This window comes from Myotis davidii, unplaced genomic scaffold, assembly GCF_000327345.1.
Source record: "Myotis davidii unplaced genomic scaffold, ASM32734v1 scaffold133, whole genome shotgun sequence".
NCBI lineage: Eukaryota > Metazoa > Chordata > Mammalia > Chiroptera > Vespertilionidae > Myotis > Myotis davidii.
The window spans coordinates 946,969-965,956 of NW_006284732.1; the positions used below are offsets into that span (position 1 = coordinate 946,969).

Below are 18,988 nucleotides of genomic sequence, written 5' to 3' on the forward strand. Positions count from 1 at the left end.
TGGGAGGTGAGGACCAGCAGGAGGTGCAGGCCAATGCTCTAACCCTGGGCAATGCTGGCCAGGGCCCATTTTGTTCCTTTGTATGTTGTTTGGAAGATTGGTCCTTCAGGTTGTCTAGATGCTCCCTTGCTTTCCTGCGACCCTGCTGTTGTCACTTTTCCAGGATCAAACAGGCGATTAGGGAAAATGGCGTGTATTTTCTCATTTGTCTGAAGCTGTTTGTTACTGGGCACTCGAAGAAACTATTCCAAAGTCATTATTCAGAATTAATGAATTAATCCTGGTTGTAATGGTTTTTTCCCGGCTAACCTAACAGTAAACTCGCAGGCCAGGCTTCCCAGGTGCTGCATGACCTTTCCCAGGGAGAAGGAGAAGGCATTATTTGCAGAATGAGACTGATGCGGGGAATGATAGCATGAGTTCATGACAGCTGGAAAAGTCAAAGCTGTTTTATAACCTGTTAAAGATGGTATTGAGGAGGGGACTCCTGACGAGGAGTCGTGTTTTTTCTCTGCTGCTGCCACCTGCAGCCTGCGCTGAGGGCTCTCCCTCCTGCCCTTGGCTGCGTCTTGCCCTGAGCAGCCGCCCTGTGCATTGCACGTTTGCCGCATTCCTGAGGGACTGAATTGACCTCACCATGAGGGAGGAGCCTGCAGACTGTGCAATGGTTCTCATGGGAGCAGAAGTGCCAGGAGGGGCACACAGATCCCAGAATTTAGGGCTGGCACTTATTTATACGAACTAGAATATTGAGAAAAGAGGACCAAAAAGACAGCTTGTCAGCATCTAAGAACCAACCTATCAACCTTAGTAAGCTTTAGATTAGATAGCCCGTGCGGAAACTAGCACTGAGTAATTTTGAAATTACTTTTCTGGTATAAGTGGGGTTGAAATGGAAAAAGAAAGCGGGACAGCCTATCATCAGATTTGAAAAGGGGCACAGGACACCAGTCGTCTCCGTTCACTCTAGTGCAGGTAGGGGTTCAAGTCTGACTAACGCCCTTTCTGTACAGTGTTCTCAGCATCCAGACACTGTTCGTTGAGAGGAATGGGAAGTGAACATTGGCTGCGCTGGGTCCCTGCCAGGACTCCTATGGCTGGAGCCACTGTGGTCCACACGCTGTGTTACCCTCTAGAACAGATGCTCACTGGCTCCTGTGCTCGAGTGTGTCATGCTGTTGACGTTTGTGTCTTTTAAGTTGAAGGAGAAGAGCCAAGCGTGTGGCGGTAACATGGGGTCCATAGAAGAACTGCGAGGGGCCATCTACCTGGCGGAAGAGGCGTGCCCTGGGATCTCGGACACCATGGTGGCCCAGCTCGTGCAGCGGCTCCAGAGGTAACTGCCGCCAGGTCTGCAGCGAGTCCCTGCCTCCCGGGAGGAGAGCCCGGCGGAGGGCGCACCACGCTTGCCCTGTGGCTGCCATAGGCCGGGGGTGGGGCCCCTTCACATGGACTGCTCTGCTTCCCTCCCTCTGCCAGCGGGGTGCTTTGTTCCTAGTCTGTTCTGTTACCTTCTTGTTCTCAGTTCTGAAAATCCTGTGCACAAAGGATACAAATCTGGAAACGACTAGGAAGGACCGCAGGACTTTGTGGCACATAATATCTGTCTGCTCTAATGATGCAGCCTAGTTACACAGTCCTTAGCCATATGTTGGTAATTCTCCATTTGGTTTTAAAGTTAAATGTCCGAAAATTCCAGAAGTTTGGGCTTGGCGAGCCCAGTGAGAATGGGTGCGGTGTGTGATTCTCCATGGTGGCTGTGCTGGTTCTCGACTTGGCCTCTTGTCCTGACCTGTGCACACTGACCGGCCTGCGGGGTGCTCCCTGCGCCCACGGTGGCCCTGATTGCCGTGAGGAGCAGTGATCTGGGTCTCCCTACCCACTCTCTTGGACTTGCTTTAGGAGTCTCCTGTGGAGGAGGTCACCCTGACTGCCCCAACCCCCAGCATAAGTATAGTCATTTGGGGGTGTTTAGAGAGGACGGAGGTGTGGCTCCATCTCCACTCCCAAACCTTTTAACACTCCTGAGCACAAGTCATGTCACTGCTTTGACATCCACCTTCCAGGTGACTTGTCCAGGCTACTGAGTCACTTCCAAATGATGGTAGGGCCCTGGTGACCATTAGGAGCCTTGCAGGTCTCTTCTGAGGGGTCAGCTTGACAGTATGTGAAGAAGGTTGGGGTATGTGGGTCCCCTTGGCCACTTCTTAGACGTGATGGAAGGGGCCACCTGATGTCCTGTGAAGAGTCCTCTAAAGAGGGGCATCCAGAGAAAACCTTCATTCTGACCCTGCAGGTGTATTCTCCTAACTCTCAGGTTCCTTTGTCAAAGACATCCCAACTTTCTAACTTGCTCCAAAGTTTAGGCTAGAGAATTAAGACTTTACTTGGCCACCTTCAATTTTGAGACAATAGGCAGAATTGTTATCTCTGCCCTAACCCTTTTGATTCTAATGAATCACAGAAATAAAGGAAAACATAATAAAGAGGTCACTTTACCCTCACACAAGCACTGTTGTTACCATGTCTGTGGGCGTCTATCCACTGTGTAGGCAGTTAATATCTAACATAGCTTTGTTCTAAGATTCATCGAATGTCTTATCTTAGCATCCCATAAGCTTTTCTCCTATCCTATATAATAAAAGCTTAGTATGCAAATTGTCCCGACAAGAATTCATCTGGGAGTTTGACCAGGGGGCAGGGCCAGCCGGGGGAAGGATGGGAATGCCTGGCCGCAGCTGCTAGGGACACTACCAGTGCACGAATTTCATGCGCTGGGCCTCTAGTTACTTAATAATGGTCCGTTTTTCTTAATTTCTCAAAGAAACTTGGTATCACTTCCCAGCTCATTTTATTGATGTTTACTTCTGATTAAAAAACACCTTTAAATCTCGAACAGATAGAACTAACCCAGAAACCAGTGGCATTATCTTGTTTTGGGTTTTGTTTTCTGCTTTTGTAGTGTCACTTTTTAGGACTGATATTTTCCACATTGTCCCAAATTGCTTAAAATTGTTAGTAATTTATATACGTAACTTGATTTCCCTGCAGCTACAGGGCTCGGGTGGTGGCCTGTGTGTTTAATTGGTCTGTCCCTCTGTTCCATTTTCTTTAGTTGCTGAAATGAGTTGATCTGTACCAGTGCTGTCTAATAGCAAGATAATGTGAGCTATACAGAATTTAAAATTTTCTAGTAGCCACATTTAAAAAAAGTGAAAAAATAAAAATAAAACAATTGTAAAGTCCTGGCCAGGTGGCTCAGTTGGCTGGAGTTGTCCTCATGTACAGCAAAAGGTTGTGGGTTTGATTCCGGTCCATGTGCATACCCAGACTGCTCGTTCAGTCCCTGGTTAGGGTTCATAAGGGAGGCAACTGATCAATGTTCCTTTCCCTCTCCCCCTTCCTCTCTCTAAAATCAATTCAAAAAACATATCCTCAGGTAAGGATTCAAAAAAAGTAAAAAAAGGAGCAAGTGAAATTAGTTTTATGTTTTTTAACCCATTGCATCCAAAATCTCATTTTAACATGTAATCAGTATTAGCATCATCAGTGAGGCATTTCACATTCGTTTCACTACTAAGTCTTTGCAGTCCGGTGTGTGTTTTACATTTCACACACATCCACATGTGAACCCGCCACCTTTCAGGTGCTCAGCAGCCATGTAAAATGCAGATATAATTGCCCACTGTCCACATTGTGCTTGAAGTTTTACTTTCCAGTGATGCCTTAGACATGCTGAGTCGGCACTCTTTCTCTTCCCCAGATGGGTCTTGCTTGTGTCTCTTTCCTTCTTGGTGTGCGAATCCTGTCTCCTCCTCAGCTTCTGGGGTCCTTATCTGCTCCCCCCAGGCCTTGGCTGGTACTGTCCACTTACTCCTGTCCACTTACTCCCCCTGGGACCCCCAAGCTCTTCCTGTGTGTCCCTCACCCAGATGCCACCAGACACAGACGCCCTTGCTCATGCCTCATGTTTATTATATTCCCAGATGCATTGGGCAGTGGGTCACCTCAAAACGAGAACCGCCTTTTCTAAAGCATTTCGAAGGTTCCTGTAGGTCTTGGTTGAGTTAACGTGTGGATCCTCTGTGTGGGTCTCCTCCTCCCAGGACTCCGGCATTTATGTTTCTTGAAATGTGAGCCTTAGGATCTGTGGCTAAAGCATGCCTTTCGGGAGGATCTTGTGGGAGCACTTGTTCTCTGGCAGAGTGCTGGGTATTGTAACTGCCTGGGAAGAGGAGCTCTAGGTTGGAATACTTACGTAAGTCCCGTTAAACGTGTCCTCAGGCATCTGCTGTGGCTGGGTCCGTTTTGAGGTGTCTGAGGGAATCCTGGCCATGAGGGGACCTCGCACCCTCACTGCTCCCTTTTTTATATTCCAAAGCAAGACAATACTGTGGGATTATTGGAAAATAGAAGGAAGTATACATGATCCCACTATTCTAGCCCATTATCATCATTTTTGGTGCATTGCCTTCCATTATTATAAATGTCGTGAACTTACTAATTTTTTACATTTCTGAAAAGTATAGTGCACACGTACTTTTTTGGGCATTCTTTTGTATGTGTTTGGGATAAACAGATTGTAAAACTACAATTTTGCGCACACTTACTGATTTATGTATAGATTTCATTGCTTAAATATTACAATTTCTAATGTGTTACTTTATTCAGGCGCTTTATTTATGTAACCATTTCTCTGTTGTTGGACATCAGAGTGCTTCCTAATTACTATAATTACAAAAAACCCAAGAGACCATTTCAGGAAGGAGGGTGCCTGAGCAAGCCTCAGTTTTTTTGTGGCCAAAAGTGTTTCTGTGCACTGGTCCTCAAACCAGCCATGTTTGTGCATTCCTGGACTCTTACTCTGTCTTTGGTTAATACTGATTTTTCAATCTGATTATAAGTAAAGGTGTATCATTTACTGTTTTAGTCATACGGTTTTCTCTCCTGGGAGGCTGAACCACTTTCTCACCTTTTATTACGTACTTTTAGTTCTTTTGTGGCTGAATTTAACTTCTCGGAAAATTTGTTGTTGGAATCATGATTTTGTTCATTTTTATGAATTCTTTATATAATAATCCATTGATAGTTGTTCCATATCTTGATGACTTGGCAGTGTATGAAAATTAATAGGACTTTGGTTATTGTTTGAATTTTTGCGAATTAATTTTATAATTTTGAGAAATGACATTTGTTTATTTCTGTTTCTCTCTCTGCTTTTTCCTAGATACTCGCTAAGTGGTGGAGGAACTTCGTCCCACTGAACTTCCTTTGGCATTTGGGGTTTTGTTTTTTCTTCTTCTTCATCCTGCTCCTTTTAAACAGTCAACGAGGGCCTTTGCTGACTCCGCTGAAGAGCTGCCCCGAGGGCTGGCCCAGCGGAGGCTGCCCCCGCAGGCCTCGGTGTCCTTCCTCGCTGGCCGTGGCCGGATGAGTCTAATGGGTGGGGAGGGTCAGCTCCTTCCAGCGGTCATTTTATTTTATTATTCTTGTTTTTAATTTTAACCATAGTGCACATATCAAGGAAAGTGTCTTTAAAAACAAACACACACCCTGAAATGTATATTTGGGATTATGATAAGGCAACTGAAGAAATGAAACCTCAGGTATCCTGCTTTAAGTTGTGCTCCCTCCCCGGGAGACGGAGAATCGCTCTGGTGGCTCAGTGTACAGATTTGTATATAGTGTCATTTTTACGGAAACCCTTTTGGCGTGCATAAGGAATCACTGTGTACAAATTGGCCAAGTGCTTCTGTAGATAATGTCAGTGGAGTAAATATTTGACAGGCCATAACTTGAGTCTATTGCCTTGCCTTTATTACATGTAAATTTTGAATTATGTGACCAGTGATTTGGGTTTTATTTTGTATTTGCAGGGTTTGCCATTAATAATAATTAATGCCCCTCTTAAGGAACACTCCTATTTGTACCTCAACAAATGCAAATTTTCCTCGTTTGCCCTACAACCCTTTTGGTACACTTAGAAGTTGATTTCCTTTTTCATTGATGGTACTATTTCTTAGTGTTTTAAATTGGAACATATCTTGTGTCATGAAGCTTTAAATTATTATTTTAAGTTTCTCCCCAATGAAGTGCTCTCGTCTCACATTCGTTTGGAATCGTTCCACTGCCAGCGCCACGCCAGCTGTCCGTTCTCCCGTATGATTTTGTTGCAGCTGGTAGTGAAAGCTGCATATCGTCTTTCCCACCTAAAATGTCTGGATGCTCACATGAATAAATTTTATAACACTTTCCTTGCATACTCTCTCTGAAACGTGACTCGAGAGGGCAGCGCGCCTGCTGTGTGTGTGTGGTTGTGTGGTGAGATGAGGCATTTTAGAATGCTATAGGAAGAAGTGCCCAAATTCAAAATGCTGGATGTTCAGGTCAGTTCCCTATGCAACTTTAAAAATTAGTCATTGAGAAGATAGGGTTGAATTCTGCTGATTTGTAAAATTGTGCTCTCTCTTCCCAGGGACCTCAGTTAAGGGTTATTTTGTTCTCATACAGGAGCCTGTGTCCGCTAGCTTGGCAGCTCGGCCTAGTGGCCTGGAAGTTAACGAGAGGATGGAGCCCCGAGTGAGAGACGTTGGAGTGGGTGGTTATTGTTTAGGTTTGGTGGTGGAGTCTAGTTTTAAACCCTAAAATTAAATTTTGTTTTTTAAATTAGAAGTAGATTTGGGTGAAATTTCTATAAAGGATACACTTTGGTTAGGGGACACAGAACTGAATTGCTAATTCTTATTGTACATGCTATTCTGCAGCAAGGATGTTAACTTGAACAATAAATTGTGTGTTTCCTTTTGTGTTTCCAAGAGTATTCTGTGTGCGGGAGCTTTGATTTCCCTTTGTGAGGCCTAAGCCAAAGATCAGTTTTGCTCATTACAGGAGAATCCCTCAAAGAATGAGCAGTGTTCCCCCAAAGTGCTTGTCTGATTTTAAGACGGACAACCTAGGCAGCAGCTGATTTAAAGTTCCTACAATTTGCCAGTGGACAATGGCATATCAAGACGACGCTGAAGCCAATCTTAATACGAGTACTGGTTAGTAGATAGTCTGCAATCACTAGATTATGATATAAAATGCTGTCTCCCAGATAAAGTAGAAAACGACTCTCTTAGTTTGTTGGAAGTATCTTCTGTTGGAAGTAGCTTCCTGGGAAAGATGTGGTTTAACTGAATGTTAAAAATGGATCACCTCCTTAAACAATCTCTTCTTATCTGTTACTTTCTGTAGACACACAAACTCAGCTTGTGTTTTTAAGGGCATGTTCTTTAGCCAAGGAGGCTAGCATTTGGGTGTCCACTTCAAGTCCTTTATTAAAGACAGATCAGGTTCCAGAGCTACCAGGGACCTGCCTCCGACCATAGAGACTGCTGTTGGTGTGTAGCCAGCCGGACCTGGGAGCTCAGCGTTCAAGATGGATTTACTAACACTCAGAAGTCTCTCGATGCCAAACCCCAGCAGCTAAGAGCTTATCCAGAGACTACAGATGGTGGTGGCACTCCTAGCGGGGGAGACGGTTTCACACACAAGTGCAGCTACCACCTTTTGGAAACTGAGGCAGGGGGCCATCTTGATGTAACTAAGTGCCACGCACCTTCCGAATCTGACAGTTTTGTTCTCGAGTTGGTCTTGTGGAGTGTCTAATTCTTCACGTAGCATTTGTACCTTTCTTTTGGCAAAACATATGGTCTGTTTATAAGCGTTTTTATATGTTCTTCCTTAAAAAAAAAAACGGCTTCTGTATTTCTGCTATAAAATATGGCAATAAATGGGGAGTGCTGCAAGGTGTGTTCTTAAGCACAGGTACTGTATCACGCAAGGGTCAATAAAGTTCACAGAAAACAGTGATTGTTGTAAGTTCGTGTCTTATGTGTAGAGCAGTGGTTCTCAACCTTCCTAATGCCGCGACCCTTTAATACAGTTCCTCATGTTGTGGTGACCCCCAATTTCATTGTTACAAATTGAACATAATTAAAGCATAGTGATGAATCACAAAAACAATATGCAATTATATGTGTTTTCCGATGGTCTTAGGCGACCCCTGTGAAAGGGTCGTTCGACCCCTAGGTTGAGAACTGCTGGTGTAGAGGGAATAGAGTGAACTTACCCCCACCCCAAATTTATGTTGAAATCCTAATGCCCAGGCGATGGCACTAGGAGGGAGTGATTAGGTCATGAGGGCGGAGCCTTCCTGATGCGATGAGTGTCCACACAGAAGAGACCACAGAAATCCCTCGCCCTCCATGTGAGGACGCATCGATGCTGGTTGTGACCCAGGAAGGCTCTTAGCGGACACCGAGTTTGCCGGCACCTCTTTCTTGGGTTTCTCAGCCTTCAGAACTGTAAGAGACATCTCTGTCCTTTACAAGGCCCCTCAGTCTGGCATTCTTGTGATAGTAGCCGGGATGGACCAAGACAGGGTGACTCTGAAACTTCCCGGCAGCTTGGGGGCAGTGAATTGCCACATGGTTTGGACTTAGTTTTCTTTAATATTTCTATTGATTTTAGAGAAGGGAGAGGGAGAGAAACATCAATGATGAGAGAATCACTGATCAGCTGCCTCCTGCACGCCCCCTGGGGATGGAGCCTGCAACCCAGGCATGTGCCCTGACCGGGGATCGAACAGTGACCACCTGGTTCATAGGTCTACGCTCAACCAGAGTCACACCAACTTAGGTTTTCTTTGAAGTCACAGGGTAGCAGGGAGCACAGAGGTGCTACTCATAGATCTGAACCATTGTCAGCAAATGGGTTGGAATCCTTCAGAAATACTGAGGTGGGAGTTTCCCTGCTCCTGCCTCTGCCATTGTGGCTGCTCAGAGCACCTGAGCTTCAGCCTCCCAGGATGCTGGTCTTGCCCCTGGGCGTATGTGGGAGAAGCCTCAGGGAACTCCTCCCTAGGGCCCCTCCCTGTCTGCTTCACCCTCCTCCATTGGGTTTTAGTCCTTGTCTTATATAACCACCGGTCTTATATAGGTGTTAGGTGCCCGGTCTTATATAGGTGCCCGGTCTCTGAGTGCAGAGACTATAAAATAGGAAGTTTTTCAAAACGCCGTCTTCAAGAGTGATCGAGTCTGGTTTTCTTTTTCACATTCACCCGCAGTGACCAGCCAACTCTGCCCTCACCGGCAGAGACACCAACCCACCCGAATTAGATGAAAATAAAGCCAAGAGACAAGGTGGGTTGTTTTGCCTTAAAACTTCAATATGCTGGATTGTGGCGTGAGGTATTTTTATTCCCTTTTGTTAGTACTTAAAACCATCTGGTACACATTGTAAGGCAAATGATTAACACGTCTCAAGCTACTCGTCCATTTGTACATTGCCGATTCCACGCGGTCAGTCACAGCTCCACGGAGTTGGGGTGGTCCTGCGTGTCTTAGATGAGGGCTTTCCCAGCGGTGGTGCAGGACGGGGAGGACTGTGTCGATTGGCCGCCCCTCTGGACTGCGTCAGGAAGGGCTTAAGAACACTGGGGAATAGCAGCCACCGCTCTCACAGAGAATAGGCAAACAGGTTTTGACTAGTGGGCCCAGCATTACTGGAAACCATGTTCCCTGTGTTGTCCGACTGTCAAGGTTGTGCAATGTCATACTGTCCTACCCCGTACCTGGGGGAATGAGTATAAAAAAGGAGAAAGAATGTTTTTTGAAGACAGGCACAATATATACTACTATTGAATGCGCAGTTCCGAACCACAGTTGAGTAGGATATAGATAGGTATGACGATGGGTGCCAGGGGACTACACACCATCCTTCATGGTGCCTTACACCCACAGAAGCTCACAAATTCCATAACGTAACATCACAAATGGCCCTGATTACTGATATACAGGTTTTCATGCTTGTGAAACAGACAGCAAAACACCCACAGCTTAATACCTTCCCATTGTATACACCACTCACACAGTACAGTGATAGTCTAGACATCGCACTGGACTTCTGCTTCTCTTCGCAGAAAACAACCTGCTACGGTTTGTCAATAGTCATCACTTGAACAATTTGGTCAGCTTGCACCAGGAAGTGGGTCTGGGAGCCAGCGTCTCACTGGAGCTCGAGACCCCAGGGTGGCACGTCGTGTGCGGCAAATCGCTTACTAATCAAAGGAGTAACTTCCTATTATTATAAAAGTAGAAAGATTGAAAAAAACGAAATCTGAAAATGATCTCATTTGCTTAAGACTGTGCCATGTGTATTGCAAACACTGGAGAATCCGTTTTTTTAAAATGCAGCAGCCTAGAAAAAGAAAAAAGAGCACTTGCCCTGTCTTTTGGTCAAACGGACGTGTTTGTACTGCTTTAAGGTGCAGTCATGGAGGAAAGGTTGTCATTTGGCACTATATGAATGACGATGTTTTAATACTGGCACAAGCTAAAAACCGCCCGTCAAGGGAATGACAGAAAATGCCGCCAGCACTGGAGGTGGGAGCACTTCCGTTCAGATGGGAAATGAGCAGTGGAAAGACAAGGTTAGAATGGTTCTGCAGAGACAGGTGAGAGATGCTGTAAAACCATGTTGGTGTTTTCCAGACAGGCGTTCATTGTACTAGGCCTCGCTGATAGAGAACGGCTGCCCGGAAAGCAGCCGCGGCTGAGCCAGCTGACGGCGTCCTGCCATCAGTACACATGGGATTCTTTGTGACTCAGAGTGTGGGCGCGGGGGGCCGCGCTGGTGGCACTTCGGATCACCTCCATCCACCTAGAGCAAGAAAGCAAAACGGCTGTCAGGGCCCCTTTTTACAAAGGTACGCCTCCGATTTCTTCTTTGTAATCTGCCATTTTAGCAGATGAAGAGTTCTTAAATGAACGCTCAGCACCCCCTGCATAGAAAGCAGGGTTAGGGTGCCTGCAGATGTTCCCCAGTCTCAGTTTGAGAACCATTGACCTCCGTGTGGATGTGCCTTGCCCGAGGTGTGGCAGCCCATCTCTTTAGAGCAGCGAGAGGTGAGGCGGCGCCTGGCTGTTTAGGAACGAATGCTGTCTCCTAACCCTTCCTTCGGACCCTGGTGTGCATCCTGCCCTGCTTATGGGACCCTGTTTTCTGTGTCTGAGTATGTGGGATCCTGGTAGTTTTCAGATACCTGGGGACACTGGCGTTTTCTGGAGACGCTGCTGGTTGTCACAACGGAGGGAGTGCTGACATCTAGGGGTTAGAGGCAGGGGTGCTGCCATTAAGCACCTGCAGTGCACAGCACAGACCTCACAGAATCGTCTGGTCTAAGTGTTGGCAGTGCTGAGGCCGAGAGAACCTGGGTGTGCCGCGCCTCCTGTCCTCACGGAGCTCACACGGGGCTTTAGCCGTTCCGTAATCATCAGGCTTTTTAGGGTCTCCCACTGAAGGCTGACGTATCCTGGCCACAATAGTGACAAGACCCCACCTCGGGTAAATTCCTAGCCCAGGATCAGATCTGAGAATTGCTGTGCCCGGCTCACTGCTCAGGCAGTGCAGCTTGGAGACTGCTGCTGTGGGAGGTGGGCCTGGTGTTAGGCCACTGTGCTCTCTTTACTGGGGACTGAGCACAGAGCAAAGCCAGCCCAGCGATTAGAAACCCTTGTGGGGTCAGTGTCAGTAGGTGGTGGGGAAACAAGTTAGTGAGAATTTTCTCCCTGAATAGGGTGGGGACTGCTGCCCTGTCTGTGGCCTGAGGACCCCGCAGGTGGTGGCTTCGCGCTGACAGAAGCTTACATAGTCTCATCAGGGTGCCATTCCAGGGGCCCAGAATTACCCTTGCCATTTCAGGAACAGACTGAAGCCACTGGGCAAGCATGGTGGCCTGCTCTCTCCATTTTAATTTTGTTTTCGGCTCTCGCACTGTCTCTCACTAATAAGGTAACTGAGAGGCACCAGGATTCCTTCCCTTCCTCGTGTGGTCTTTTGACGGAAACTTAGCCTTTGACCGCAGCCCATCAGGAATGTTAGGACTAAACAGCTACAGAAGCCACAGACTGATAAACACGCTAGAGATTTAAAAATGTGTAGCGTTAACTAGCACTGCAGGTTAAGGATGAAGGATGCTTCTCTGGGAGCAGACGGGGACTCTGTGGAGACCCTGATTTATCCGCAGCACCTGCCAGGGTCAGAAGGACAAGGGCGGGAATGCCCACAGCGGGCTCTCCTAACAGCTTGCCTGGGAGAAATCCTATTGTTTAAGGGACAAGTGGCCTTTTTCTGGAGGTGGGGGCGTTTACCTTTCAAACGTGTATTCGCTTTCAGCCCGGAAGTAGTACACATGGGACTTGAAGTGCAGCTTGAACACGTAGTCCTTGTGGATGTCCTCGGACTCCGAGGGAATGGTGAGCGAATAGCCAAGCAGGGGCAGGCTGGCCAGGGGGTGATTGTCCTGGAAAGGCCCACAGAAGGTGGCGTTGGAGAGGTGGCCCCGGCACGGAGCCCGGCTGCAGCCTCTTACCCTGCAGCCGCTCTGGGAGCCGAGGCGCTTGGTCCCGGCCCATGCTCTGTGGGCCAGCTAGTGCCTCCCAGCCAGGACACAGGCCATCAACCCCGTCGCTGCCCCTCCCCAGCCAACCAGCACCCAGGTCGCCTTCAGCAAATGATGTCAGCCTCCACCTGGCGTCTTGTAGGCCCCCTTCCGACACCTGGCTGCCTTCTCTCCGTGCCTGCCCCGTGACAGGGGAGGGTGTGGTGTTGGGGGTCCCTAAGGTTCTCCCAAGGGTCACAGGGCCCTGCCCCCGGCGGGGGCGGGGGGGGGGGCGGTGTGCATACCTGGTGTGACTTGTAGAAGAACAGGCAGAAGTTTGTGAACACCACCCACAGCTTCTGCCAGCCGTTGCTGTTTTTGAATTTCCTCAGCAGGTTCCCAGAGAGCTGATTCTGAAAGACAAGTCGGCCTGTAAGGCGCACAGCTGGGGCCTGGACACCTGTCACCTCTTATGGGTTGAATTATGTCATCTTCCCCAAAAGATGTGCTAACCCCAATACCTCAGAATGTGGCCTTGGAAATAGGCCCTCACAGCTATAATTAGAGGCAGCTGTAAGGAGGCAAGGCAGGCCCTTAGTCCCTGTGGCTGACGTCCTTATTCGAGAGGAGAGGCGGACTGCAGTGACGGACGAGCCGAAGAACACATGGCCAGCAAACCACAGAAGCGGGAAGAGCAAGGAGGGATCCTCCCTTACAGGTGTTAGAGGGCGCCGGCCCTCTTGACACCCAGCTTTCCAGAGTCCTGACACAAATCTTGTTAAGCCACCCCATTGGCAGTGCCTTGTTATGGCAGCCACAGGGAGGGATCCAACACCCCTCAACCAGGAGCCCTCACTGAGCCCCGCCAGCAGCTCCTGGCTGCCATCTAGTGGCCCAGGCAGAACACTGGCTTTCTGGAGAGGTGACCTCTCCCCAGGAGCTACAGGAAGTGACTGGTAGAGACGAGCATTCCTGGGCGAGCTGGTAGCCCCTGTGGCCACACAGCACTGCTGTGAACTGCCAGGCAGCCGAGGCGACACCACGCGCAGAGGTGCACGTCCTTGCGGGCTCCCCAGCGCCCCTCCCTCCGTCCCCGGCTGTGAGGAGGACACCGAGGAGGCCGTCCACGCCCCTGAGGGCAGCTCATTCCCAGGGAGACCCCCCGGGGAGGAACATGGTGGATGGTCGCGCTTTGTGGATGTGACCGGGTTGTTTGTTCACTTACAGCGGTTACATGGCCACGTCTGCCACCATTAACAAGATGCGTAAAAAGTATTCTGAGTTGACTTCTAGCCCTTTGGTACTAATCCAGTAACGTGTATTTCACCCAATGAACATTTCCGAGTACCCCTTTAAGTAAGGCGGGAGTTGAGATGTGTTTTAGATGTGTTTGCCCTCAAGTAGCTCACAGCCTCATGGGGAGACAGGACACAGGAAGTAGCGCCCGTCCTGTGGACTGGAGTCAGCTGAGCCGAGGGGGATGCCACAGAGGGAGGGGGTGTCCTATCCCCATGTCTGGCTGCCACTCACCTACTGGCTGAAAGGCACAGAGAACCAGGGGAAGGGGTGTGTCCTGGGTCCCAGCAGGTGATGGCACAACCGGAGTTGGGGATGTGGTGCTGCTGCAGCATCACAGTGCATCACACTGGAGACGAGGACACAGCACGCGTTCTTCTCCTTATAGTTCATGTGTTTATACTGAACCAAATTCCCCCAGGTAGTCCGAAAGACCTCTCTCAGATGCCACTATCTGTGGAGCAAGCCAGCCCCACCGTGTGGTGTACGCACTGGACTGAGGCAGGTTCAAGAGAACGCTCTACCTGCCACCACCTTCAATCCTTTCTGGAACACACGAGGGTATAAACTCTGAGTGATAGCCTAGGTGTTCCTTAACCATTCCCACTGGCCTGGCCTCCCAATGCCACTGAAGCTGCCTCCACTACGGTCTCTGAGGATGACTCTTAGGTCAAGACCAGTCTCCATCCTTGCCCCAGAGCAGCTGGCACCCCATTTCCGTGCTGTCTTTCACAGTGACCTCTTCTCCCCTCTCCCCGGCTTCCAAATTGCCCAGTCCCCGTTGGGTGTAATGTATGTTCAGGTCCAAAGTCCTAATACCTGTGGGGGTGACCTTATTTGGAAACCAGGCCTCTGCAGATGTTAGCAAGTTAGGAGGACGCCATACTGGAGCAGGGGGGTGTGTGGGTGTCCTAATTTTGATGACGATTGTCCTTATAAGGAGAAGATGACATTTTAACACGAGACATACAGCCAAGCTGCCCAGTGAGACGGAGGTTGAGGTCAGAGTGATGTGTCCACAAGCCTAGGCACACCGAGGGTTGCCGGTCATCACCAGAAGCCGAGAGGCGAGGAGCAGACCCTCCCCAGGGCCTCCAGCAGGAGCCGACATCTGCTCCTGGACCGCTGCCCTCCAGCAGGGTTAGAAGATACTCTGGCAGACAAAGACAGCTAAGTCCCCGCCGCCGACTCCCCCAGTGCCGTCCTTCCATCCTGAGCCTCCCTGTATCCGATCCCTCCGGGATCTCTGCTGCCTCCTAACGTCAGTCTTAAAATAACGTTGATCATCTCGCCTCTGGTCCCTCCGAAGGCGAGGCTGCCTGCTGACCATCCCAGCCTTGCGTGAGCCCCAGTGCCCGCTGGCTTGACCAGACTTGTCGCTCATCTTTGTGGTGTCCCCAAACCTCCCCGTTACTCATTTTTACCCGTGTGAGTCCTACAGGAGACACTGGGAGAGGGAGCGGAGAGCTAGAAGGAAGGAGCTGCTTGCTTCCCTTTGCTAACGGCAGGGCCCGGGCCTGGAAGAGGGGAGCTTGCCTGTCAGTCGGGGTGGGGCGTGCATCTGGCACCCAAAGGAGCCCAGCATGGACATCAGGCTGAAGGCATGCACCTGGGGAAGGGGGGTCTGGCAAGGGAGGGGTGTTTGCAGTGACAGATGAGTCAGTTCCGTGTATTTAACCTGCATTTTTGCCACCTGAAAACCACACCTAGGGGCTTGCTTTCATGCTCTATAGTTCTTGGCAAACTTCTCCAAGGGCCACACAGTAAATTATTTGGGGCTTTCCAGGCCAAGAGGCAAAATCAAAGTTATGTGCATTTGTAGTAGCCACTCAAAGTAAAACCCGTTCTTGGCTCACGGGCTGTAAACAACCAGGGCTGGGCAGGATTTGGCCGGGGGGCTGCGGTCCGCTGACTTGGCTGCCAGACTCACCTGACCATTTGGACGAAGGACTGCAGCTGTGTGGACGGCCACCCGGTAAGAGCTGGCCTGAGGAAGCGTCTCTGGGCCGCCCATGACCTACCTCCCTTGGGTATTTGCTACATTCTTGAACGACCGACGTTTCAAGCAGAGAGGTCCCACGCCTTGACAGTCCTAACTACACCTCTCCTCGCGGAGGATGGTGTGGGCAGGCAGAGACGAGCCCCCTCACGCGCTGCACTCCACCAGCTGCCCTGGACCAGGCTGGGTCTGATCAGGTATTTTCCCACCAGACGGTCCCGGGTTCTTCCCCACTCCCCTGGCTGGAAAGATCCCTGTTCCCTGGAAGAAATCTCCAGCTGGCAAGCTTTGCAGGCAGACCCAGTGTGACGGGAGGGAGAAGCTGAGTACAGAGGCCTGTGGGAGGGAAGGGGCTGCCCGAGGGGCGGAGAGGGATGTTCCCTGCAGCCCACGGGAGGCCAGGCAGGGCTCGGGGAGCCTCAGTGTCCCCTTGAGGGTGTCTTCAAAAGCAGATCCGGGTTTTAGGACACTAGCAGGCAAACTCGAAATCAGCAGCTCCACGGAGCTGTGAAGGTCACCTCCAGAAAACAACCTCATCCCTGCAGACCACCGTCCACCAGGGAATGTGTGACACGTCCCAGTACTGTCAGTTCAAAGAGCAAACAGGCTGCTGCTCCTGGCAGTCTCTCACGGGGCACTGTTTGGGCCAGGCTCTTCAGGAATTCAGAACTCTCAGGTTTTAGAAAGATAATCCCGTGCGTCTACCATATAGCAGCCCGGCAGCGGGGCCTGGGCGCCACCCAGAAGCAGACATAGCAGCTGTATGGTGAAACATGGCCATTCACACAAAACACGGTCCAAGCTTCTCAACCGCTCAGGTCAGGTTCTGCTGCCAGTGGGACCAGAAGGGAGCTTGGCGGTTTCAGAGCTTGCTGGCTGTGGCATTTTCTGAAAGGGTGGGGATCATGGGCCTGGACTACAGGGTACTTAGGGAATGGGGTTTGGAGGACTTTGGAAGGTGCGGTCACAATCTGGGGGGCCCCACCACCAAAGCTAACTCAGGACAACGCCCAGAGACCCCGGGGAGGCTGTGCCATGGCCCTGGATGGGGCCAGCCTTCTGACCCTTCTGCCTCCTTGCACCCCATTCAGGTGTGTGTGGGTGGCTGCTCTAGGACATGGCAACCTCAGTGCTGGGAGCTCTCCATCGCCAGCACTGGGGCCATTTCTCTGCCTCTGGCGTGGGCACATGGCTAAATGCATGACAGTCCCTGCCCCCCAGCTGACTCCTTGAGAGGAAAGGAAACTGGGGAGATAGAGATGGCCAGAGAACAAAAGCTGTGGGGACGTACGAAGGCCAAGAGCCGTGGTCGCGTTCACCTGAGGGGGCGAGCCGAATGCTCAAAGGATGAGTCATCCTTGTCCGTGCCCCCTCCCCACCTGACCCCAGGGCCACGGCCGGTACCTCCACGGCCACGCTGAAGTCCACCATGGAGACGCTGGTGTTGCGGTGCCAGCACACGTGCACCATGGTGTTGCCGCGGTGGGGGGCCTGGCGCTCCAGCGAGGTGCGGGAGGCGCTGAGGTCGTCCTCGGACTCCTGGTCGGCCACGGTGGCCTCATCGGGGGACTCTGTGGATGTGGCAAAAGGCAGTGCTTCTGAGCTCTGCTGGCCAGAGAGGCCCTTCCTGACCCTCCCGGGAGCTGAACGGGCCTGGATGGCTGGGGGCACTCAGTGATGTGGTCCTGGGTCCCCAGTGCAGCCACTGAGCAGGAAGTCACACTAGCAGCCACCTGCCTGTCAGGGTCCCACCCCGGGGACCCCAACACACCTGGGCACGGGGCCGCTGCTTGCCCAGCATGTGGATGGCCTGCTTCCTCTCCCTGGTCGGTCACATTCCGTATGAGAAGCAGCGATGCTGCCCAGAAAAGGTGCCTTCCTGCTCTGCTCCCTCACTTTTAAGGATTTTTATATTTTTAGGAAATGGAATTTCCTTGATGTTTAGCTTTAAGTATGAATGTAGTCCACGGATCTGAGGCCCACGAGGTAAGGTGACTTTAGGTGCATGGGCTGCTCACCCTCTGTAAGCCCGCGCTGCCCGCCCCTCAGCTAATTCCTGGGGGCAGTGGGCCTCCCCACACTTACTGTTGTCAGGGGGGCTGCTGGCGAGGAACTCGGGAGTGGGGCCGCTGCTCTTCTCCGCCAAATCAATGGCCATCTGTATGTCCTCAACCCACTTCTCCATCTCGGACCGGGAGCTGAAGAAGAGACGGGCGTCAGGTTTTCAGACCACAGCAGGTCGAAGGGTCAACAGGTCAGAGGGCCCCGTGTTACCTGGCGGCCACAATGATGGACTGCCGCTGGCCCCGCAGGGTGAGGCAGTGGGGCACACCCCACTCGTCTTCACTTTTCTCGATCTGTGGGGTGAGCGATCGGAATGTTACTACCAAGGAGCAAGCAAGACACTCAGTGCGTTTTCAGATGTTCACGGAAAGGGCGATGCAGAGAAACAAGTCAGAAAATTAACCAGAATGGGAAAAGAAAGACCAAAAGGCACTGGACATTTTCCAGTAGAGCTCAGACACTGCCTTCAGCCAACCACTGAGGAGAATGTGGGCGTGTGCCAGGGAGCAGTCCTGTGCTGGCTGGCCTGGCTGCACCTGCCAACCCAGGGTCACAGAATACGGACACCTGTCCACTGGCACATCTGGGGCTCCGTGACTCCACGTGGGCGGTGAGGATCGTCTCAGGGCCCTGGGCCGGGCACAGCGCCGTGGGAGGCACGTTCACCCCACATGGCCATACCATCTTGCCCCTGCACTTAATTCCAGAAGCAGGATGCCCACGGACCCCACATGCAGAGGAGGAGCCAGGTCGCAGCACCTCTCCAGGGAGCCCGAACCACCTGGGATGCTCTCACTTCCTTGTCAAGTCCCTCCTTTTCCTCCCCCACGTCAGCGTCACGGGCTCAGGCAGCCCAGAGGGCCAGGCCCGGTTTCGCGCCCGGCTGGTACTCACGGTCATGCCGTAGAGCGGGAGCTGCCCGTGCACTTTAAACTGATTCGAGATCGTCAGTCCCCGGCTCGTGTACAGCAAGACGTCGTTGAACTAGAGGACAGGGACAAGTGCAGCTGAGATGCATGGGCTCCGTTTGAAACCAGAACGTGCAGAAAGCGTTTTCAAAATACCGCATGACAATTCGTTGATCTCAACAACTCCAAGCTGAGCAGCAAGCTGCTCCTCCTGCCTCCCAGGTGCCCCCATGGGCAGCAGGGCCTGGCCCTGTGGACCACGGACCACAGTGAGGACAAGCAGCTCTCACCACTCAC

The 18,988-nt window shown here is 51.0% G+C and overlaps 2 protein-coding genes across 6 annotated transcripts in view; one reads left to right on the forward strand and one right to left on the reverse strand.

Moving 5' to 3' along the window:
- The window catches only part of STK24 (serine/threonine kinase 24), a 58,185-nt gene extending 51,931 nt beyond the window's left edge, over positions 1–6,254 (forward strand). The window contains exons 10-11 of one of the 2 annotated variants that reach the window (XM_015557561.1): positions 1,200–1,336; positions 5,228–6,254. In XM_015557561.1, the coding sequence (XP_015413047.1) occupies positions 1,200–1,336; positions 5,228–5,264 (174 nt within the window). In that variant the 3' untranslated portion in view covers positions 5,265–6,254. The remainder of the gene's footprint in view (positions 1–1,199; positions 1,337–5,227) is intronic. The other variant, XM_015557564.1, reaches the window with a different exon arrangement.
- Positions 6,255–9,190: 2,936 nt separating this feature from the next.
- Positions 9,191–18,988, reverse strand: part of FARP1 (FERM, ARH/RhoGEF and pleckstrin domain protein 1) — a 231,935-nt gene continuing 222,137 nt past the window's right edge. For all 4 annotated transcript variants that reach the window (XM_006755040.2, XM_006755039.2, XM_006755038.2 and 1 more), the window contains exons 20-26: positions 18,678–18,767; positions 17,994–18,076; positions 17,805–17,917; positions 17,124–17,290; positions 12,730–12,837; positions 12,195–12,346; positions 9,191–10,704 (exon numbers count right to left, since the gene is read on the reverse strand). In XM_006755040.2, the coding sequence (XP_006755103.1) occupies positions 10,623–10,704; positions 12,195–12,346; positions 12,730–12,837; positions 17,124–17,290; positions 17,805–17,917; positions 17,994–18,076; positions 18,678–18,767 (795 nt within the window). In that variant the 3' untranslated portion in view covers positions 9,191–10,622. The remainder of the gene's footprint in view (positions 10,705–12,194; positions 12,347–12,729; positions 12,838–17,123; positions 17,291–17,804; positions 17,918–17,993; positions 18,077–18,677; positions 18,768–18,988) is intronic.